Raw genomic sequence first — 24,258 nt, forward strand, 5'->3', positions numbered from 1 at the left:
TGCTACTGAAAAAGAGAGGTTCCGAATCCAGGGAAAATGGAAGGTGAGACTTTTCTTTGATTTCCCCAATAACTATTCCATGTACTGGGCATGGAGTATGTGGTTATACTGAGACCTAACAAACTTTGGGGTGGTGACGAGATTTGATGGATGTGATTTAAAAGAAACTCTGTCTTGACTAGAAATGAAAATGTCTGTCTGATACGGTTTGAATCATTTTCTGGAAGGGATTCTCAGCAGAGTCAATGTATAACAAATTGCCTGGTTAACTGTCAAGTTTTGGATTGAGATGTGGTCTTGCTGTGAATCCCATCCTTCCATGAGTCTCTCTAGAGGTTTTGAACACTTACCCACCTCAGCAGAGAAAGAGGGGGTAACTGGGGATGGACAATAGAAACACCGGAGTGCTTCATTTTGTAGGATGTTGCTGGAAATCTCCATACTGGACTGGTGTTGGCTTCCAGACAAGTATCTTGCCTGTCTTTGTTGCACGATGGGGGAGTGCCTTTTGATTTAAGAGTGTAAGCATTAGAGACTTGGGAACCAGGCAGGTATGAGGTACTATAACACCTTTCAATAATATTGAAACAATTTTACTCTTCTGAAAGATGGTAGGATCTGTGTTGAGATTAGATCCCGACCAAGATACCAGCACAGGGCTTCAGGTCATCATGGAGCAGTAAGTCTTCAACAGCACAGGCAACAAGCAGACACTTAAATATGGACAAATAATAGAGGCAAAACTGCAAGCATTAGGTAAAGAGGTTGGACCAATGGGGGCTCAAGTAGGAAAGACGCAACAAAAGTGGTGAGATGCAAAGCCAAGTGAACAAACTGCACAAGTGCAGAGAGCAGTACAACTAACAGATGTTGGATGCCACATCCATTTTTGTAGAGGTGTTAAAAATGCTCTGCTTGTGGTAATACAGAAGTGAAATTTACACTCAAAAGTTCCCTCACCCATAGTGGTTAGCAGTCTAACAGTTCTTAGGTGCCATTGTCCTGTCTTCCATAGCCTTCAACCCCAGTCTTTCTATATCAGATAATTATATATTTTGCTTCTGGAAATAACAATATGATAGCTAGTTTTCCCAGCTCTCTTCCTATGTGAGGTAACAAGGAACCCCTACCCTGCTTGCTTATGTGCTGAAATCCTAACAAGCAAGACTGGAGAAACCTGTTATATATTTCACATGTCCGTTGACTTTAATAAACATGGAAAAAGGCTGCCTGATAAGGCTCTAAAGCAACTTACTTGACCAGGACAGAGTTCTAGAGAAGTTCAATTAGATACATTCAAAAGACATACCTTTGGTTATGATACTCATTGGTGCAGAAAATGTGATTAAATGATAAGTATTGTATTCTGAGATGCACATAAGACTTATACTTTAATTGTAGTGTCCTGCTTGAATTCAACGTGTTGCCAGATGGAATAAACAGATCTGTCTGTTACAGCTCCTTTGATAGCTAAGCAAGCTTTGAGTTCTTAATACGTTGCTGTGATGCCGTGATGTTTTGAATTCGAAGTAAAAATGTAAATAAAGGCTTTTAAGAAGCACTAAAGTGAGAGAGTCGCAACAAGAGTTAGGGGAGAGGTGTTAATGCTAGTTGTCAGATCATCTTGGATAATCTGCATTTGCCACTGGGTGAGGTTCAGATATAATACAGCTCACTGGGTATGACAAATAGCTTTTTTCATAGTCAGGCAAAAAGACTTTCTGGACAGTTAAAAAGAGTTTTCTGGATCTGGAGATGCTCTCTAGCAATTAGCTTGAAAGGAAAACGTTTGTTCTTAAAAGGTTGCTTCTGGCAATTGGAAAGGTAAAGTCTTAAAGGCAATGAGGTGATTTTTTGAAAGATAAAATACCTCCAATGGGATTCCAGGAAATGTCAATCTATTTTGGCTATTTAAGATCGGCGGTGAATGAGCTTGACTTGGAGGAGTGTCTCTCAATACCATTGAGATATCATCAGTCTCAATAAGAATGACTAAAAAACTCAGAGAATTGCATGTGGAGAGAGGGGGAGGTCCAGAAGATTGTACCAGATGATGTTCCTGAATACAGATGAGAAATGTTTGAATTTATGACTAATACGGACTGTGAGATAGTGATAGGGTTTTGTGTTAGCAAATACAGTCAGGGTGTATTAAGATACGTAAATTGACTAAAGGAGAGGAAAAGAATCAGTGAACCAGATGTGGAAAAGTGAGATTAAGGAAGGAGAACAATGAAGCACCATATCATAATCTCACACTATGATCCCTTAAAAGGCTGTAAGGTACATAAATTAACAAATGCCTAATAAAGAAAGGGAATTGTCCCCAAGGAGACAGAGAACATCCAACCTCCAGACAGGAAATGTCAATAGACATGGAAATATCAAGGGGGTCCTCAAGGTGAAGAAGAATGAAAAGCAAACCTTCCCCTCTGAAAAAAACAGAAATAATCCTAAGGTAACTATTCAAACACTGTATCTCAGAAAATCCAAGAAGCAGAGCTCAAGGGACACTAATGAAGGAAACAACACAATAAGTATTCAGAAGAATGCACCTCAGACACCCTGAGGTTGCCAGACGTAAGTCCTCCAACAAAGATGATCACACTTCCATGGAACAAATTCCCATGTGCAAGTGAAGAACTCAACACATTTCAAAACTGCCATGATCCCCACACCAGGAATCAGAACCTAAAAATTATCCAATGCAAAAGCAATCCATGCACCACCTGACATCCACTCCGCTAAAGTAGCAAAAAGGACTGCGTTGAGCAAACCATAGACGAAAAATTATCCTGAAGTGGAAATTCAGAGTATTCACAAAAAACAAGTATACACTCTGTATATAAGGTCCAACATTTAGCATAAGTAATATGTCTCAATAAGAAACACTGCAAGTCAACAGTAATGCATACCTGCATACCATACTGCTTCGAAAGAAGCATGTGAAAAGATAAACTTCCTAACCGGAAGACACATAATTCGCAAATAACCTCTTGAATATGAAGCCCATTATCAGCGGGAAACAGAAAAAAAGAAAAACAATATACCTAAGGTATCCTCATACCACTTAAACTGTTAAAAAAACAGTACTGAAACAATAACATCTGCACCCCGCAGAAAGACCAACAAGGTGTAATCAAAATAGGGACATGTCAATGCCCTAACAAGTTAAGCCCTTTGAGAAAGAAAACATTCAGTATCAGTTAAACAACCCAAATATAGGGTCAAAATTAAAGAGCATATAACAGAGAAAGAGTAATTAAGACTCTGTATCACTTCTCCTATCATGGAAGGGTCTTAATGCTGAATTGGTCTGAGCACCACACAAATGGACATAATGACTAAATTCATCTGCACAGCCTCTGTAAAATCTGAAGCTGTTAACCATGCACAATGCTAGAGCACCACCGAAGATTCCATGGCCCGGTCTACTGAATCAGTAGTATCCATGCCACATCTGATTATCAGCTTAACTGCCTGTTGACCACCTCAAATCAAGTTTTCAACATAAGAATGGAGGATATACGGAAGTGATGGCAACATAGTCTGCAAGGTATCCCACGAAGCATGGGGAAAACTTCCCACAACACAAGACGTGTTGGTTCCTGAACGCAGAACTAGCAGAAGCTCAGATGTCTTTGACACATGCATCTTGACTCCGAGAGACCCTATTTAATGGAATCTTAGGATGCATGAGGGGACAAACTGGGTCTCCTGGAGCAGGCAAATTATATATTTATATAGCATGGTCTACCGAGACCCCTGAATCAGCCTTGACCCAATTTCCAAACAATATGTCTAAAAGGGCTTCACGCTATGGAAGAACAGGCTCTTCCCCCGATTGACCTTTGTAAAGGACATCAATTAGATGGTTGGTGGACTTCCCCACCATAGCTAGCGACAACTTCAGCACTGCAGCCACTCTGCAACTTATCTGCAAAGAGGAACTTGCTTTCGCAGCAAGACTAGGAGAGAAAGAAGCCCTGAGGCTGGGAAGGACTCCAGCTCACTAGCCTCACCAAGAACAGATATCCAACTCTCCTCCGCTTGGGATGGAATAATCTCAGAGATGGACTTAAAAATCCCAGACCCCCTTGCATCACCCATTACAAGGTGACCCTCCGAAGTCTCACCCTGAGAAGGAAGTAAAAATGCCACATTCTCCCCCAGTTTGGTCTCCTGACTTCGCACCCGACATCGAGAAGGTGACACTTCGACTTCGATAGGAGAAGGCGGAGAGACTTCGATCGGTGCTGCCGATGTCAATGTCCGAGTCAGCTGATCGTTAACGGATGCCAAAGGTGCAGTCCCCGAAAGGCTGTGCACCAGCGCAGTAGCAGAGTCGGCCGATGCAGACCGCCACCGACCCCAAGACTCAAATGGCCCAACCGACATAGAGGACAAACCCACCGGCGTGGCTTCACTCTCCTCCTTGCATCCTGTGGGCGCTCCAGTGGAAGGTGGAGGCCTAAAGATGAGATGTAGAGAGTTATAATACTCCCTCATCTGGGCCATCGGTGCCTCCCGAGGCGGAGCCATGGGAGACGGAGACTCCATGCTGCGAAATTGGGGGTACTGTGACTACAAACGCCCACGCTTATCCTTGAACGTTTCTGGAGTACAATGTCATGGAGAATGGCAACAGCTCCTGGAACAGCCTTGCAAACAGACCTCTGCATGAGGAAAAGAACGAGGCCGCAAATTTTCCAAAGACCGCGACAGCCAACTTCATATGGCGTTCTTTGAGTGCCTACTGCTTCAGTCTCTGGCAGCAGCTGCAAACCTTGGAGTCGTGGTGTTCTCCCAAACACCACATACAATCGGCATGCGGGTCTGTAACCGACATTTGTTGAGTACAGGACTCACAAGGTTTAAAGCCTGACAACATTTGACATAGGAACACTGTTCCCACCGACTAAAGAGACGTCAGAAACCTCCATAGACGACAATGAAAGACGTAGAAGAAAAAGCCTCTGGAGAAGAAGGTGAAGAAGTACGGTGGAATCCAAGGTTGGATTCTGGATTTGAAGAACCTCCAAGCAGAGGGGACAGAGTCTATGCTACTTGGGAGTGACCACGAGGAATGAAGACACAATGCCCACTGATGTCGAGAGGTTCAGAATAGTTGACGGTGACCTTGTCGCTGCAGTTGTGAGGACCAGGTGATGCTGAGGAAGAAACATGCACGATTTGTCCCAGGTCAGATGTTGGTGACTAGGTATTCGGTGTCTAGCGGGAGCACCAAAATGCCTTGGTACCTGCAACTGGCATGAAGAGCAAAGAAGGAGCAACGTTGGGACCAGCAAGGTACAAGGGATTCACCAACAGCAGGAGAGTCAGAGCAGGCCCTGAACAAGCAGAGGAGCCCACTGAAGCCATAAAAGACCCTCAGGAGGCCCCATAGGCTGAAGGCACAGGAGTCACAAGAGGACCTTGAGCAGCATCACAAGAATGAAGGCTCATGGTGCTTTGGATACATTAAGGATGCTGAGCCTGGAGGCAAGAGATGCTGGAGCTTCTTGTAGCCCGAAGATCCCAGGCGTGCAAAGCCAACAAGCCTTGGCTACAGCACATTAATGCGATTCATGGGGGTTCGGTCCAAGCAGTTCTGACGAGGGTTACTGGCCTCAAAATCACAGAGAGGATAGGTCAGGCTTTGGGGGAGTTGCAGAACCATCACCTGTGTTGCTGATCCTTGGGAAGTCCGTAGGACAACAGGAGCAGCAGACCGGTCAGCTTTGTTGTGGTGCCTGCAGATGCAGGGAAGTAACTCCTTCACTCCACGGGAGGATACTTCGGGTGTCCTTGATGCCCACAGGTCTGTAAAAGAACCTGAAAGAAGCACAGACAAAGATGATGAAGAAGACTTGAAGAACAGCAAAACCAGGAGCAGCAGCAGTCTTCCTTGGTGCCGTCTTGGTTCCAGGCAAAGTCCAGTGAAGTCTAAGTGTCTAGACGGTCGAAGAGTGACATGGTTTCAGGCTTGAGTCTTGTCCCACGATGAATCTAAGGAACCACCCACAGGTAAGCCCTTAAGTACCCTAGGGAAAGGGGTCCCTCCCAGAGGAGGGGCTGGACAGATGGGAGGAAACTCAAATGTCCTTTGTCCAGTTTCATGCCAGAGCAGGAGCCAATGACTCCATTAACTGGCTCAGACTGGAATATGCAAGAAGGGCATCAAATTTGCCCTTCAAAGCAGTCTGGTGGCACTGGCAAGGACCCCCACCCCAGCCCAATACACTAATTCCTGTCTGGGAGGTGGTTACACCTCCCTGTGACAGGAAACCTATTGTTCAGTCTTCCCCTGCATCAGCGTGGCTCAGAAGCAGGAGGGCAGAATCGTGTATGTGGTCTGTAGCAGCACTACCTTGCTGTCAGACTCTGAAAGGTTTTTTCTGAGAGTACAGGGGGGTAACCCAAGAGAGCCCCCCAGTACATGGGATCATACTTCCAAAACTGAAATTAGTGGTGCGGTATGATCCTAACATGTTTGATACCAAACATGACCGGGTTCAGTGCAGCCACTATATGTATTAAAATGGCTGACCACACTTTCAAAGCCTGGAGAATCGACTACAAGGTTTGTAGGGGTGTCCTGCTCATGTAGGGGCGCCCTCTCATTTATAACAAAGCACCCTGCCCTTAGGAATGAGGAGCCTGTCATAGGGGTGACTTATAGGCTTTAAGTGCAGTGGCCTCAGATGTAAGGAAACTTATATCTGTTGTGAGAGGTGCAAGCACCAGCTCACACAGGATGCAATGGCAGGCCTGTATTCACAGTTACAGTGGACTCCCATGGGTGGCACAATACATGCTGCAGCCCATGGGAGACCCATGATGTACCTATGTACCTATGCCCTGGGTACCTTAGTAACATATACTAGGGGCTAACAAAGGTATACCAGTAGCCAAAGGTGGATGTATAAAAGTACTGGCCATGGTCAATTTAAGGAGAAAGCACAGTGACTGGGGTCCTGATTAGCAGGATCTCAGTCAGACTAGGTTAAAAACATACTGACACCAAGCAGAAAGTGGGGGTAACCATGAAAGCAGATCCTACTTTCCTACACGATACAAATTGAAGGCATCAAGAATAAATATGTCGCAATCTGCAACGATTGAAGAATACACCCACAAAACAAGCATAAGAAAAAACACTCAAATAAAAGGGAGCTAAAAGCTGTGTACCATCACTTCTAAGGGATACAACTTGCAGACAATACTGCAAAAAGTTACTGAAAGAAAACGGTGATCCAAGGAACGAAAGTTCCAATGAAATAACAGGTCAGGTCCTGCACCAACAGAGACCCACACTTAGTGAAAAGAAAAGGCAATAAGCCTACTGCAAATGCTTCCACAAGCAGATAACGCAGGTAGTCAATCTCACATGATAAAGAAACCATAGAGTCAAATCTCTTGAGTGAGGATCTCGTCAGCAGAGATACCCAAAAAACCTACTTAAGGGTAGGAAAAAACCCATATATGGTCTCAAAGAAAGACAACCTGTCATCTGCAGCAAAATACCCTAAAAAATAAGATCTACAAAGGCAGGAACACCACATCTGGTGATATTACACTGCAAAAAGCATACCATAGTGTAGTTTTGAGCCAAATTACACATCAAGAGGAGCCTTCTATACAGGAATTTCTCCCTTAAAATACAGGAACAGTTGAAAAAACGGAGCAGGGCTAAGGGTCTGAGCCACCCAGACTGTCCCTAAACCTACGCAAAGGGGCATTTGTATGGACACCAAACAAATGAATGCCATCAAATGTCATGTCAATTAAAGCTGACTGGACTGCCGCTGAAAATCCAGCAGAACGAAGCCAAGCTCACCGGCGTAACACCACAGAAGACGCCATGGTTTGACCAATCGAATCAGTGGTGTCCATTCCACACCTAATTATAAACCTAACTGTCTGTTGCCCATCCGAAGTCAAATGACTCAATTCGTTCCTATCAGCCTCTGGAAACAATGGCAATAACTGCCACAACAAATCCCATAAGGCATAAGAAAAACGTCCAAGGATGCAACTTGTTTAACGGAGCGTAACGCTGCACTGGTAGAAGAGAACATACGTTTTCCACAAGAGTCTTGCTTTCGTGAATCTTTGTCAACCTGAGTATGAAGACTATCCACATCTTGGGAAGCTGTAGCAACCTGATCCACAAAACTGCGGTCTGTCGGTTGACGAAGAAGCCAAGCAGGATCATCAGGGGCAGGGAGGTTCTTGTGGGCAGGCACACCAGAATCAGGTCTAGCCCATGCCCCTAGTAAAATATAATATAATGTCTCACAAAAGAGTAGAACAGGCTCAATCCTTGACTGACCCAGATGAAGAACCTCACCAAGGGGGTCTGTAGATTTCTCCACCGAAGGCAGAGTCAAATGTAGAACATCAGCCACCCTTTTTAACATATCCGCCAAGAAAGAGCTGGCTTCCGAGGAAAGGCGGGGAAGAGATAGAAGGCCAGAAGCCAGGGATGATTCTAACCAGCTTGCTTCGTCTAACTCAGAAATTCAGCTATCCACCATAGGAGGATTGGTATGCAATGGATGCACACAAAAATAACCTTCCTCCATTCCTTCCACACCTTCCACATACTGTTCACACACAGACCCATGAATTATCAGCTCTGTAAAGGACGTTGATCAATGCCAACACAGCGCAGTATCTACCTTGGGATGAGAAAGTGGAAGGGCGTCGGACAGCGCTGACGGCGCTGCCAACAAAACGAGTCGAGGAGATGCCAACGCCTCAAGACTCTCAGCATGTCTGTGCACCGACCCCGGTTCGGAGTCATCAAACGCCACCGAAACATATCTTGAAGGAACAACCGAAGTTGCTCCAGAGTCAGTGGGCAACACAGGTGTGAAGCCTGGAGGGCTATGCACCGGTGTCACTGTGTCTAAGGGCCTAACTGCAGCCGAGGATGAACATGTTGACGAGGACGCAGTCATTGCACCCATCACCTCCTTGGGGCATGCAGGTGCTCCACAGGAAGGTGAGGACCCAAATATGACATGAAGAGCATCACAATAGTCTTTCATCTGGGCCCGAGTCGCCCCGGCTCCAGGAAAGGTGGGGAACTCTTGTGCGGATTCCTTAGCACAAGGTTGTGAAAAGCCACTTGAAACCACGTTGTGAGTCACAGAAGCCCTGGAAGGCCGTGATTTCGATCGATTACGACAACACTTACCATGGGATGTGGAAGGGGACTTGGACCACTTCTGCCGTTCACTGGATGGAGAGCGACTCCTATGAGACCCGTCCCTTGATGAAGCAGTCGACCGACATTTAGAACTGGAAGTCCTCGACAACTGCGCCATCAGGAGCTATATCCGTTGCTCGCGCAAACCCCTTTGGTTTCAGCCATTGGCAGGCATTGCATTCTTTGGCATTGTGGTGCTCACCCAAGAACCACATGCATATGGAATGAGGATCCGTACCAGATATCTGTCGAGCACAAGACCCACAGATTTAAACCCAGAAGGCATAGAGAGCTGGCACATGGTTTCAGACGCAAAATCGTCACAGCAGGCCAAAAAAAGGCCAGAGATATGCTTCTCCTGATCCGCGTTACAGAATGGAAAAGAGGAAACAGATGTCCGCATGCTGCGGGGACTTATATGGCTCCACTCGCATCGCAACCGGATTAAACGTCATCAGGGAGCCGTAGGAAGCCATCCCCCGGCACGCAGAGGTACTGCTGAATTTTTTTTAGATCCAGTTTGATGCCTGGGGAGAATTCATAAGTTAAGGAATCTGCGGCTATATATCTCTATCAGATAGGTCAACTCATTTCAGCACATTCAAACACTTTTAGTGCTCTCCTCATGACCTAAATAAGAGCATAGTAGAGATCCTAGAAAAGTGCTAATAGATTCAATAGTATTGATATAGCACTTACTACGCCTGACGAGGCATCGAAGTGCTTTTCAGCGAGTAGGACGCTACTACAAAATCTTAAAAGGATTAGTGGTGGATTAGTATAGGGAAATATGAGGTCATTTGAGCGGTGGGCATGCAAGTCTGTTAGTTGGATTGAATAAGATAATGGAGGGATAGAAATGGGAAAAGTATAGAAAGTGCTATTTGAGAGAGAGATCATAGTATTCAGGTTAGGATTGAGTAAAATGAGAGATGGATGAGGGAAGAGTCTCGGGAAGAGATTAGGGAGATCATAGTAGCAAAAAGAGGTTTGGGATAAGTTAAGGAGGGATACATGAGGGAAGAATTTAGAAAGAGGTGTTTGGGAGATCATGGTAGTAAAATGAGGTCTGGGGTGAGCCAAGAAGGAAAAGAGGAGGGAAAAGTCTAGAAAGAGTTATTTTGGAGATCATAGAAGTAGAATGAGGTTTGGAATGAGTCACAGAATGGAGGTAGAGAACATATTGAGAGGGATATTGGGTGGGGCAGAGTAGAGCATTGGAGAGAGCCTAAGGTTTTTTTTTTCTTCTTCTAGAGTGAGAATAAAGTCATAAATATAGCTACATAACTACATTGAAATGGTATACATGCATAAGAAAGATAATATGTAAAGATTTAGAGTTGTATTGTAGAAGGTCAGACTTTCAAATATTGCTGTACTTGAAGCTAATTTGTGTATTTTTATACCAAAATTGTATTTATTTAAAAAAATCTATTATTTTTATTTATTTATTTTCATTTTAGATTTTCCTCAATATTTCAATAGTGAAGCACTTGTAGATAAAATAGTCTAGTGACAACGTGTGTAAAACAAGAGTGCAGCCAGTGTTGGTTGGTGGCAAGCAGTTGCTTTGGTATTGTAGAGCCTGTATTTAATAGAACAGGATCATTTTATGTGATAGTTCTAACTGGCATGTTCTCGCGTTTGCCAGAAATACACATATCCCAGGGCAGACAGACATATAATGGGGTGTCCTTTCTGAAAGAGGTAATTGGTAGGGAGTGTTTACCTGATTACATTCTCACAGATAATGTAGTACAACTGATCTAATGGAAGAATATTTGTCCCGGAGGGGAATCAGGCACAGGAATTGTTCTCTCTACCATACTGAAGCCAATGGAATGGTAGAGAGATTCTTGAAAGAGTCTAATCAGAATACAAGATTGTATGGTAAAGACTGGAGGTATGACATACAAGAGAGAGTGGAAATGTATTGGTTGACATCTCATTCTGTCACAGGTAGAGTGCCCTTTGATCTATTTAAGGGAAGGAAGCTCAATTTTCTCCAGTGTCCCTCATGGATGAATCATAAGAAGGGGAGTGCTTCTGTGGATGTGGGTGAGTGGAAAGAAAAACAACAGGAAAACGTATTGAAAAACAAAGAACTTTAAAAAAAAAAATAGGAGTGTAACATCACTTGTACGTAAAGTGTTAATTGCACACTGCTACATTTGAGTTTGCCCAAGACACTGACTCAGAGTCATAATGAATTGATTTCGCCTCCTAGCATAATGCCATGGGTGGATGAAGGAGGTCAGTGCAACACTGATCTTCTTCCCTCAGAAGAATCATTTTAAAAAGTAGTGGCGGGTTTCATGTGATGATACACATGTTTTTAAGCCCAGTAGATATGGTGAACACAGGATATCAGCCTAAGGTATCTTGCCAACTATTAAGTTTTAGGCAGGCAGTTGGTGCTTAGTATTTCCTGCTTCTCCTAATTTTGGTTTTTTATAGTATCAAGAAGAGAAAAAAAAACGCACATATATAGAGTGCCATTTTGATACTGACCAGTGTTTTTACTGAAACAAAGCTGCTGCTGATTGAACGAAGAAAAAAATAACTGGAAAAGAGTGATATAGGGAGAAAACAGGTGTGAAATTCACATGGAATAGTAAGAAAAAGAGAAACAGCAAGTGTAGGGTGGTGGAAGCATGTCATTTCATGTAATCAAAATGAGTTAGCCTTGGCATTCGGTGGCACCGGAAAAACGTCTGGTTGTTCCTCTTTTTTAACAAATTAACCAATGGTAGACAGTGAAAACAATTTTGTACATTTGCAAAGCTGTTATTCAGTGATGTTTCCTTATAATTTAATAGCTAATATAACTATACATTACCTTGTTAAATGGTTTTGCACAGTGTTAGCCCACTCTATGACCTGCTGAAAATGTTCATCATAGACTTCGCGGTGAAGTAGCTGAACAAAAAACTCCACAAAACGAATCTTGTTCTTGAATTTAATCACTGCATAAAAATGGACATTATAATGATTAAAAGATCCACTTTATCTTTGAGCTTTCAAAATTTGAACCTGTTCAAGCTTTATTGTTCACATTAATGACACTGTTGTATATCAGGACCGGAGGCGAGGCTATGCCATTCTTTCTTCGCTTTAATCAGTAATTTATAATTAACAGGAGCCAATTAAAGCCAAACTACATTTCCCATAAAACTACAAAAAAAATCCACAGTCCGTCTTTAATGTCCTTGATCAGGCTCAAACAAAGGCCTCTGTCACTGCCTGATCCTCCTCTTTTTCGCTGCTCGGCCAGTTAAGTGGTCCTTTTTCCTTTCTTTCTGTATACTGGGGTTAAAGAACAAGTTACTTACCTTCGGTAGCAATGTATCAGTAAGAGACATATATATGTTATAAATTCCTTACCTTAGAATTACCCCCCGGCATTAGACTGGCTCCAGAGAATTTTTCTCTTAGTAGTACCCCTACGCGTTGGTAGATGGCGTCGGTTCACTCCGCGTCCGTCATCGTGGTTGCCGGGATAAAGTCACGATGTCTACTTAGATGCCGCCCCTGCGCGCTGACGTCAGTTCTAACATGACTTTCCATGCCAGAAGCGCAGAGCCATGCAAGACATCTGACCACTGGTGCATATAACTAGGGCCCTGGAAGGGAGTCCCTATCCCTAGAAGTCAGTTCGCAGAATGGGGAGGACGAGTGGGGCGGTAAGGAATCTATAACTAATATATGTCTCTTACAGATACTTCTTTACTGAAGGTAAGTAACTTGTTCATCTGAAAGAGACCACTAGTTATAGATTCCTTACCTTAGAATAGATACCCCAGCAATGCCAACCCCCGAGGTCGGTCTGCGAACTACGTTCACTCCGGAAAGTCCTGGAGAACAGAACGGCCAAGAAAGCAGTCTCTCCAGACTTGGCTATCCAGGCAATAATGTTTGTGAACGTGTGCAAGGATGCCGACGTGGCTGCCTGGCAGATATCAATGAGCGGAACTCCACGTCACAAAGCAGTAGAGGCTGCCGTCGCCCTGGTAGAGTGGGCGCACAGACCCACTGGAAGTTCCTTTTTTGCCAATTAATAGATTTAAATGCATAGGACAACCCATCGAGAGATGGTGCGTTTTTGTATGGCCCGACCTTTCTTGGCGCCCACATAACTACCGAAGAGTTGATCGTCCACCCGGAATTCTTTAGTGCGGTCAAGGTAGAAGGACATTGTAAGTTTTGGGTCCAGGCGGTGGAGTCTCTCCTCCTGTTTGGAAGGGTGCGGAGGCGGGAAGAAGGTGGACAAAGAGATGGTCTGACCTATGTGGAAAGAGGTAACTATTTTGGGTAGGAAAGAGGGCCTAGTGTGAAGGACCACTTTGCCGGGATGGACTGCAATAAAAGGAGGCTTTGAGGATAGAGCCTGAAGCTCACTCACCCTGCAAGCAGAGGTGATGGCGAGAAGGAAGGCAGTCTTCAAAGTAAGAAGTCGAAGCGAACAATTATGTTATGTTACCTTATGTGTGCTCAAAGGGAGCACATATAAGGTAAGTAAGGACTAAATTCAAGTCCCATTGGGGCTTTTACAATAGGGGACTTGAAAAGATAAGGCTGATCAGGAAGGCAAAGAAAGGCAGATATGGCCAAGAGGTAGCCTTTAAGAGTGCACAAGGAAAAGCCCCGCTAGGCTAAAGAAAGGATGAACAAGAGGACCTCATAAAGAGGGGCAGAACCTTTGCTGTGCACCATGCCACAAATTTGTTTCATCTACAGGCGTATACCATTTTAGTGGAGGAACACCTGTCTGCCAAGATGACGTTACAATATTCGGGAGGAAGGTTGAAAGCTGTCAATTGTCACCGCTCAAACTCCACGCAAGGAGGTGGAGAATGGACAGGTTCAGGTGGAGGACCGTCCCCTGCTGCTGCAACATTAGATCCTCCCGAAGAAGCAGTCTGATCGGAGGATCGATGGCCATGCTCAAGAGCTCGGGGTACCTGACTCTTTGTGCCCAGTCCAGAGTTCCAAGAATGACTTGGGCCCGGTCGCACTTGTTCTTCTTCAGCACTCTCGGCAGAAGTGGTACAGGCGGAAAGGCGTACAGGAGGCTGCAATTCCACTAGCGACGAAAGGCATCGCACAGCGAGTGCCGCCTTTGAAATTCCAACGCGCAGAACTGCTGACACTGCACATTCTCTTCGGTAGCGAACATATCTAACCAAGGCTCTCCCCACTGCTGAAAGAGACCTTGCACCACTTCCGAGTGAAGACGCCATTTGTGATTCATCCTGCACCAATGGCTGAGTTTGTCCGCCATGGTGTTCAGAGAACCTACTAGGTGTTGAACCATAAGGGATATGCCCTGATGTTTCAGCCATGTCCAAAAACGAAGAGCCTCTTGACATAGGGTGAACGACCCCACGCCGCCCTGTTTGTTGCAGTACAACATGGCGGTGGTGTTGTCTGTGAACAACTGCACTACTCTTCTTTTGGCAGAAGAAAGGAATGCCTTCAGTGCAAGATAGATCGCCCGGAGCTCCAAAAGGTCAATGTGGAGACCAGACTCCGCCAGAGACCTCTGATATCCGCCTCTCCCAGGTGACCGCCCCATCCAAGGAGTGATGCATCAGTCACTACTGTCAACTCTGGTTGGGGAAGGGAGAGGGATCTACCGCTGATCTAATCCTGGTTCTTGAGCCACCACTGCAATCGACGTGCAGTCCCCTCTGAGATCTGGACAATGTCAGAAAGATTCCCCTGATTTTTTGATTTAACGCTTTAGACACAGTGAAGCATATAGATTTTTCATTAACAAGTTACATGCACAGGTAGCCAGAGATAATTTAGACACTTGCATGTACATTGGTGATTACTGTCTTTCTTAGCTGCCACAGTATATCATCATAGTCCCGGTATTGGTCATATGTTGAGGCTATGTATAGTATCTGTGTGTGTCCTCGGACATGCCTATAGGTCAATAATGTGGCTGTGGAGCCACGTCTACCCATGGTGTTTGTGGGAGTCTTAGTATTCTGCCCGAGTAAGTGGGCAGTGGACCCTGTCCCCTAGTGGTGTTATCTAAGCTGCTGGTGTGTATCCTTAACTTGGAACCGGGGTGTTGAACTGGGGTACTGGTTTGGGCTTAGTGGGGAGGGAGGGTGCATGTGCAGACGGGAGGGAAGTGAGTAAATCCACTGTGTAGGTGGGTGAGGCAACTTTGGCGGCTGGCAGCTGCTGATGTGGGGGGGCTCGACTACTTCCACTGTCGCTGCCCTGGGCTATGCTCTAGGGCGTGGATTGTGATGGGGTGTCTCCGATAGGAGTATGCTCCAATTCGTTACGTCTGCCATCTGGTCCTATTGGTGAGACAGATGCTGTTCGGGCATGGAGTGCCTCGAATGGCTCTGTGCGTGTGGTTTGCTGAGTGAACTGAAATAGGATCTGTGCCAATTCCATGGATATGTGGTGTTTGCATGTTCCCTTCGCGTCCTCTTCTCGGATCGCGTACTCTTCTGCAGCACCCCATTTTTTGACTACTCCCACCCTAGCCTCCACCGGGGTGCCCCCTGGGGCTCGCCAGTGCATGGCTATAGCTCTCTTTGCTAGGAGTAATGACAGGGACGCGAAGTGCACTTGTACTTTATCAGTTTTTTGTCTTCGGAACACCCCTAGCGCGCATGCCTCCCATGTGTGGACCTCGGGGGTGTTTGTGGTCGCACAGAGTGTTTCATGGATGTAGTTCCAATATTGATGCAACATAGGGCATCCCCAGAACATGTGTTTGAAGTGCGCTGCAGGAGCTTGGCATCTGGGACAGAGAAACTGTGCATCTGGGTAGAAGCGCTGTAGTCGCGCAGGCGTCAAGTATGTCCTGTGTAGGATATTGAATTGGGTCTTTTTGGATCGCGCATTTCTGGATACTTTTTGGGGTATTCCAGAGCCTGCACCCATTCCTTATCATGCATCGGCCTATCTAGGTCCTCCTCCCATGTCTGCTGCAGTGAGGTCAGAGGCTTGAGTAGTAATTCCCGAGTAGCTTTATACAGCCATGTGACGAGATGCCTGCCCGCCCCCATACGTAGTATGGTGTGTATTACTGGGTGCTTCGGTGGTTCTCCTGCAACCGGGTCCCAGAACGGGCAGCTACTAGCCAAAAGCTGTCGATGTAATATAAATTGTTCCAGTGGGAGGTTGTATTCTTCCGTTAGCTGGTCGTAGGGTCGCAATTGTCCTTCCTCAAAGAGGGTTTCCCACTCTGTCAGTGATCTGTCTGTCCATACTTGCAGGGTTCGGGCGGTGTAATGTTTTTCCTGATTAGGAAACCCCACCAATGGAAGTAATGGAGAGTATGGGGCCTTCCCTCCTGACAAACGGTGTATGAGTAACATGCAAGTATGAGCTATTGTCACTTGCAGCAGGTACGTGCTTTGGGGTGTAGTGCCTGGCAGGAGCATGCATCGAATTATTGGCAAAGTTATATGCTCCGTATTGGAGGTTGTCTCACCCATATGGCGTTCTGCTGTCCAGTGTGAGAGCCATTGGAGCTGCGCTGCTAAGAAATATGCTTCAAAGGACGGAGCCCCAGCCCTCCCTGATATGTCAGGAGATACAGCTTAGACAGAGCTACTCTGTGGCGACCCGCTCCCCAGATGAGAGAGGTGAGGAGGGTGTCAAATTCCCGGAAGAAGGGGCGGGGGAATGACTGGGAAGGTGGTGAAGTTATATAGTAACCTTGGAGCGATAAACATTTTGGCTTTGGCTACTCGCCCAAAAGGGGCCAGGGGGAGCGTCTTCCAGAAGTTTACTGCCGCCCTGATGCCTGCCAATGCCCTGCGATGATTCCCTTTGTAAAGGTCATTCGGAGAATGGTACAGTCGAATTCCAAGATACCTAGGAGCTTCACCACTCCAGGCGACTCTCTGGGTCCCAATTGTAAATTGTGGATTTGCCCCAGTTGACTCTGAGGCCTAAAACCTCTGCGAACTCCTGCAGCGCTGTCCATAACGGGGTCAAGTCGGATGTTATGTCGCGTACGTATATGAGCAGATAGTCCGCATATAATGACACGCTGTGGACTGTGCCAGCTATCGGGAAACCCCAGGCCTCTCCTTCCCGACGCAGCTGTATGGCCAAGGGTTCTATTGCCAGAGCAAATAGTAATGGGGAGAGGGGACACACCTGACGTGTACCCCTCTCTACCCGGAGTGGGGTGGAAATATATTTGCCCAGTCGTATCCTTGTCGTGAGATTCTTGTATACGAGTTGTGTATACTCTAGGAGAGTCGGACCTACATCATTCCTTCAGAGAACGACAAACAGATAGGACCACAGGAGAGGGTCGAAGGCCTTCTCTAGGTCGAGAATTAGGCACGCCGCTCTTGGGAACTGGGGACCTGCTCTGTTCTGTATATGGAACAACCTACGCAAGTTCTGGGATGTGTTACGACCCAGGACAAATCCGCACTGATCTGCGTGGATCAGTAAGGGGAGGACTTGGGAATACCGATCCACCAGTATTTTCCACAGGATTTCAGAGTCTGCTTTCAGCAGTGTTATTGGCCTATATGAGGCAGGAAGCCTCGGGTCACGGTCCGGTTTTGGAAACACCACCAGAACTGACTCTCTAAGTGAGCCTGGTAGTTCACCCCGCTCTAGTGCATCCTCAAACATGTCTACTATCCGAGGGACCAGTTGATTGGAGAATGTGCTGTAGTATTCTAGTGGGAATCTGTCCATCCCAGGGCTTTATTGCACGCTGGGGCACAAATTAGTGTCAATAATGTAGCCTCTGTGCGGAGAAGCGCTGTTTCTAGCGTTTTGCAGACCCCCGTTATCTGTTGTATACACTGTCCCCTAGCGACTACCTTAAAGGCATCCCATTTTAGTGACCTGGAAGTTGCTGTATGGGCGTTTGTCCTGAAATAATCACGAATACTATTCTCCTGGTCGTGTCTAAACACTTGATCTGTGAGACACTCCTGTGGCAACTTCCACGTTGGTACCGGGGGGAGGGTTTCCATCTGAGGGTGAGTATATGATCGTCGTGATCCGAGAGGACCCAGCTTAAGTAGTCTGAGTGTAGCGCTTTAGGGAACAGTGACACAGAGCTGAGGAATTTATCTAGTTGCATGCGCAGGTTATGGGGGGTCAAGTGAAAGGAGTATAGTTTAAAGTCCGGGTTCCGGAATCACCATACATCCGCTAGCGCCCATTGTGTCATCCATGTTTGGAATCGCTCCGCTTGTTTATGTGTCGGGGAGTGTACCAGAGGAGGGTAAGATCTATCAAGATGAGGGTCTAGCGTGCAGTAGTAGTCACCCCCTACAAGCCACTGTGTTGATGTGTATTGGGCTAATACCCCGCTGAGGTGTCCCCAGAATTTGTCCTGGTCTACGTTGGGAGCATATACACTCCCCAGAAGTATTGGTTGACCTTCTAGGCGCCCCTCCACGAGTGTGTAACGGCCCTCCTTGTCTATTGTGCGTTTGGTTTCCCTAAAGAGAGTCACGGGTCAAAGTCAGATTAGGGTGCCCCGGGCAAAAGCAGAGTAAGTAATGGCATAAATGGTTCCCCGCCATTTCCTTCGCAAGCGGTCCGCCTCTGGGGCTGTTAAGTGTGTTTCCTGTAGCACGGCTACTTGCGCGTGCTGCCCTTTGATATATGAGTAAACGGCGTATCTTTTTCGCACTGTGTGTATGCCTCAAACATTAATCGTTATGATCGTGATGTCTGTGTTTGGATTCCTGTTAGGCATTTGATGTTGGTTGTGGGTTTCGTGTACGCCCTGCCGGGGCTAGGTCGCTACCTAATGCCCCCTCGCATCTTTGCCAGCCATCTAAGGTCAGTGGATCTGCCCGTCTGCTCACTGATCTGCAGGGTAAAGAGGGAAGTCTGTTAGGGGAGGGGGTGTAACAACAAAATAGGAAGAACGCCCAACTAAAAGGACCGATCGCTCGGGGTGACACGTCCAAACTAAAAATTGTGTACATCCTTTAGTAAGGTATCTGAGCGTGCGTGGTCTCTCTGTCTCTAGTGGTGGTCTGTGTGGTCCTCTGCAGCATGAGTATGTAAAATACCGTGCAAGGCTGGCCTCTCCCATGTATTGTGTGTTAAGTCCGTTAGGCGGATATGATGTGCCCTGGGTGTTCCACTATTTAGTACTCCCCTAACTGGTCATCATGATAATGTTCAGTAGTCAGAGTCTTGGATGGCGCTGGATGGTTTGGGGGATCTGGATGTGGTCTAGTATCTTGAACTATATGAGCTTATCCGCCGTCTGTGGAGGTCACTATTGGGGAGGTATGTGTGTCACTCGCTACTTCCTCCGGTGTGAAGAGGTGAGGCCTTTTTCGTCATCGGAACTCACTGCTGTCGGGCCGACCTGTGCTGCAGCCCACAGTGCCCTCCTATGTTCAGCTATTATTTGCTCCAGGTGTGGGGAGCTTTGTGTGCTAGCCTCAGCCATGAATTCCACTGTTTCAGAGTGAGTTTCTTCCTAGGGCTTTTGGGTTCCCAAGTCCCTTGCTGCGTGCAACTGATTTCGGGACCCTGTATGTGTTGTGTTGCCCAGTTGTATGCTTCCTTGGGGTCCGAGAAAAAGTGCGTGCGGCCGTCGTGCATGATTTTGAGGCACGCCAGGAACAGGAGGGCATATTGAACTTGCTTGTGGTGTAGTAGGCACTTAATCTCTAGGAAAGATGTGCGTTGCCGCTGACCCGCTTTAGAGTAGTCATGGAACAGCATGACCTGTTTATCGTCAACCCTGAGTGATCCTTTCTGTCTGGCCGCCCGAGGACTGCATCTCTGTCGCAATGATGAAGTTCTTTCAGTAAGAACGGTCTGGGCGGGGTGCCTGGGGATAGCCTGCTGGCCAGGACGCGATGCGCCCTCTCCACCAAGAAGAATGGGGTCAGATCTGTTGCTGGCGTGAAAGATTTGAACCACTCTTCTATGTAGCCGATGTGGTCAAGTCCCTCCGCACCTTCCGGTAAATTTAGGATCCGTATGTTACTGCGGTGGGAGCGCCCTTCCAGGTCATCTGCTTTTTCTTCGAGGAGTTTCACCCGTGTTTGAAGGTCATTTAGGGTGGTTTGCTGGGACTTCACTTGGGGCGCCAGTGTTTGTATTGTTGTCTCTCCCTGCTTAACTTTGTCCGCTAACTTGCGGTGGTCATCTCGCAGGAGGTTCAGGTCCGCGGCCAGTGCCCCAAATCTGTCTTCCATTGTGACTCTGGAATGGTCTATGGCTGCCAGGACCTTGTCCAACATTGTTGTAGTTTGGGGGATCTCTTCTGTTGTCTGGGTCGCATTAGTCTCTGGGGAAGATCGACTGGGTGGGCCTGGTGGCGGCCCGGTGGTGGCAGCCCGTTGACACCCCATGGTTGAGATTGAGTTAGGGGTGGTTCTATTCGATGGTGGGCCATCATCAGGTGGGTTTGCTAGACTTGCCTGACCGACTCCTTGGCTAGTGGGATGCTTTTGCCTAGGTGGTAGTGCCTGGATTCCAATATCGCTGGGTTACACTCCCCTATGTGGTGCCAAGCGCAACGTCTGGGGCACCGTAGGCGCCCATCATCCTCTGAGGGTGGGGTGGCGGGAATGCCCCCTTGTCAACCCCTCCACCACACGCCTCGAGGTCTGGCACTGTGCAGGCGGGGGGGATAGTGGTGTTGTGCTAGGGCCTGCAGGCAACGTGGGTGAGTGCTTGCTGCTTGCTTTGTCTGCTAAGCCGGGCAGGGTGCCTTGGGGACAACGTGCGCCTGCTGAGTTTCCCGCTGGTGATGCCGTGCATTCACTGCTCCTGCTGCCCCTCCGCTGCGCACCTCAAGGCCTGGCACCGTGAGGGCAGGCGGCTAGTGGTGCTGTGCAAGGGTCTGTAGGCCACGTGGGGTGGGTGCTTGCCACTTGCTTTGTCTGCCTTGTCGGGCAGGGAGCCTTGGGTACAATGTGTGCCTGCTGATTTTCCCGCTGGTGACGCAGTGTGTGCACCACTCCTCCCGCCCCCCGCAGCGCTTCGAGGCCTGGCGCCATGCGGGCAGGGGGCTAGTGGTGCTGTGCAAGGGCCTGAAGGCCACATGGGGTGGGTGCTTGCCACTTGCTTTGTCTGCCTTGCCAGGCAGGGAGCCTTGGGGACAATGTGCGGCTGCTGATTTTCCCGCTGGTGCACCGCTCCTCCCACCCCCCGCCGTGTGCTTCGAGGCTTGGAGTCGTGCGGGCAGAGGGCTAGTGGTGCTGTGCAAGGCCCAGTAGACCACGTGGGGTGGGTGCTTGCCACTTGCTTTTCTGCTGGGCCGAGCAGGGAGCCTTGGGGACAATGTGCGTCTGCTGATTTTCCTGCTGGTGATGCCGTGTGTGTACCGCTCCTCCCGCCGCACGCCTCGAGGCTTGACACCGTGCGGAGGGGGGCTGCAGATGAGATGCAGGGGATGAGTGCAGCAGTTCGTGGGCCTTCTTCAGTCGCACTGTGCAGCTGGGGCCTCACACTACGGGTCGGTGGCACCCCTCAGGCCGTCCTGCTGGGCCAGAGGCCGCGATCATCTCCGCGGGCACCTCTGGGGTAAGTCCAGGCCAGGAAATGGGAGCCCCCTCGGTGGAACACTTCGGGGGAGCATAGCCGTGTAGCCCTGCCTTCTGACTGTATCGGCTGCACATTGGGGTCTTAAAGCTCCATTCTAGTGTACAGCCCCACCGGGGATGAGCTAGGCGACAGGACTGGAATCACTTGAGGCCTCCCATGCTGTTCCCCCGCCTCGTGCCTCAGGGCCTGGCGCCAAGTGGACGGGGGGCCGTTAGTGCTAGGGGAGACCAGCGCGGCCTCTCAGCCGAGTCTCGACAGTGCGCGGGTCATCACGCCTTGCACCGCAGTGCCCCGGGGGTTGCTCTAGGGCTGTCCGCATTGCTGTGCTCCATTGGGGTCCCGCTCTCACCTGTGGCCCCCACGGGGGATGAGTTCCAGCAGAAAGCTGCTCCCTGCAATCGACTTTGGTCACTGGTGCGCACTGCAACCCAAGATCGCTCTGGACCGTGGTCTCTTAGGGAAGGCCTTCACTAACTGTCAGCCGCGGCCTTGTGGTTTGCAGGCCCCGTGGACCCGGGCTTCATCTTGCTGAGTAGATCAGCTCCTCCTCGGTTGTTTTGGGCGCATTGTGGCATGCTCGTGGAGTGGCACCCTTAAGCAGTGATCGGGGGTCCGCCAGCACCTGTAGGTTTCCATGAAGCGGACCGCTGCTCGGAGCTTCACACAGACACGTCTGCCATCTTGGCCGTCTCGGCCACGGCCCCTGGAAAGATTCCCCTGATGCTGCGCCCACTGGAACTTCCGGTCTCACTACAGAGCCTGCATATGCCTCCTGACATTTTCAACCAGTAGGATGCAGGAGGCCATGATGCCATGAGGCCCAGCAGCCTCAGAGTCAATCTCACCGAAATCCAGGATAGATGCTGAAACATCAGTATCATAGCCCGAATATCCCGGACTCGCTGCTCGGGAGAATAAGCCCGAAATTGTGCTGTATCTAGAACCAATGAAAAGGAGCTTCTGAGAGGAAGACAGGTGTGACTTCGGCACGTTGATAGTGAACCCCAATGAGTGCAGGAGGTCCGCCGTAGTCTGGAGGTGGGAGACGACAGCCTGGGGTGAGCACGCCTTCAACAGCCAGGCGTCAAGATAGGGGAAGACTGGAACACCTGATCTGCACAGATGAGCTGCAACCACGGCATCACTCTTGTGAACACCCGAGGGGTGCTTGTTAGGCCAAAGGGGAGCATGGTAAACTGAAAATGCTCGTGGTCTACCGTGAACCATAGGTAACGCCTGTGGGCTGGCAGGATGGGGATATGGAAATACGCGTCCTGCAAGCCCAATGCTACCATCCAGTCTCCGGGGCCGAGGGCAGACTGGACCTGAGCAAACGTGAGCATTTTGAACTGCTCCTTCCAGAGCAAGCGGTTGAGGGCCTTGTGGTCTAAGATGGAACGCAGGCCTTTCTCCTTCTTGGGTACCAGAAAATAGTGGGAGTAGCAACCACGACCTACTTCTGGCACAGGGTCCCTTTTGATAGCTCCCTTGCCTAAGAGAGCTGCGACTTGCTGGTGGAGAAGGGTTAAGTTATCCTCCGACATGCAATGGAAGGATAGCGCATGGAGGAAGGGGTAGTCTCAATGGGGAGGTAGTAGCCCCTTCAGACTATCTGCAAAACCCAACTGTCCGACGTGATGTTTTGCCAGTGGGGGAGGTGATGGCGAATCCTGCCACCCTCTGGCCTCTAATGGCAATGAAAGGGCAGACTAGGAGGGATTGGAGGCTGCTGCATGGGGGTTATGGGTAGACTGGCCCACCTGCTGGCCCCCGGAACGGCATAGCTGGGTCCAACGTTGACAGCCACATACAGGCTAGGCAGCTTGCGTGAACCTGTGGCTAGACTGGGTCGAACGTAGTGGGGCACCTCTCCCGTAGCCACGAAAGGGACGAAAAGCAGACTGTGTGGGGCAAGAGGTCGCCGCGAGGCCAAAGGATCTGGCCGTAGGCCTAGAATCCTTGAATCGCTCGAGCACCGAGTCTGCCTTGTCAGTGAAAAGGCGACGGTCATCAAAGGGCATGTCCTGTAAGGAGGATTGGACATCCCCAGACAAACAAGACATCCTCAAACAGGCGTAGCACCTCAAGGCTGGTGACGTGGAAACCGTTTTGCGAAGTGAGTCGGCGGTGTCCAGCCCACATCTGATTTTGAATTTAGCTACATCTCTACCCTCCGCCACTGCACTGGTGAGAACGACCCGGACCTCCTCTGGGCACTGTGGCAACACTTGCGCAACTATATCCCACACTGTATGGGTATAACGGCCCAAGAGGCATGGGGTATTCACCGACCGCAGCGCTAAGCTGGCTACTTTCCAAGGTGGTCCAGCTTCTTGGATTCCCTATCAGGGGGAACAGTAGGGAATGTGCCCTTAGAGGACAAGGCTCAAACCACCAACCTTTCAGGGGTCGGGTGTCGGGAGAGGAAAAGGGAGTCACCCGGGGCCAGGGGGTGGCATCGGGCAATCATCCTATCCACAGGAGCCCCTGTGCTGGGCTTG

At 48.5% G+C, this 24,258-nt stretch overlaps 1 protein-coding gene across 1 annotated transcript in view; it reads right to left on the bottom strand.

The window, feature by feature from the left end:
* Positions 1-24,258, bottom strand: part of CFAP54 (cilia and flagella associated protein 54) — a 2,172,274-nt gene that overhangs the window by 1,353,625 nt on the left and 794,391 nt on the right. Inside the window, exon 31 of the mRNA XM_085653834.1 lies at positions 12,057-12,183. Within this exon, the coding sequence (XP_085509960.1) occupies positions 12,057-12,183 (127 nt within the window). The remainder of the gene's footprint in view (positions 1-12,056; positions 12,184-24,258) is intronic.

Source organism: Triturus cristatus, chromosome 4_1 (assembly GCF_964204655.1).
Source record: "Triturus cristatus chromosome 4_1, aTriCri1.1, whole genome shotgun sequence".
Taxonomy (NCBI): domain Eukaryota; kingdom Metazoa; phylum Chordata; class Amphibia; order Caudata; family Salamandridae; genus Triturus; species Triturus cristatus.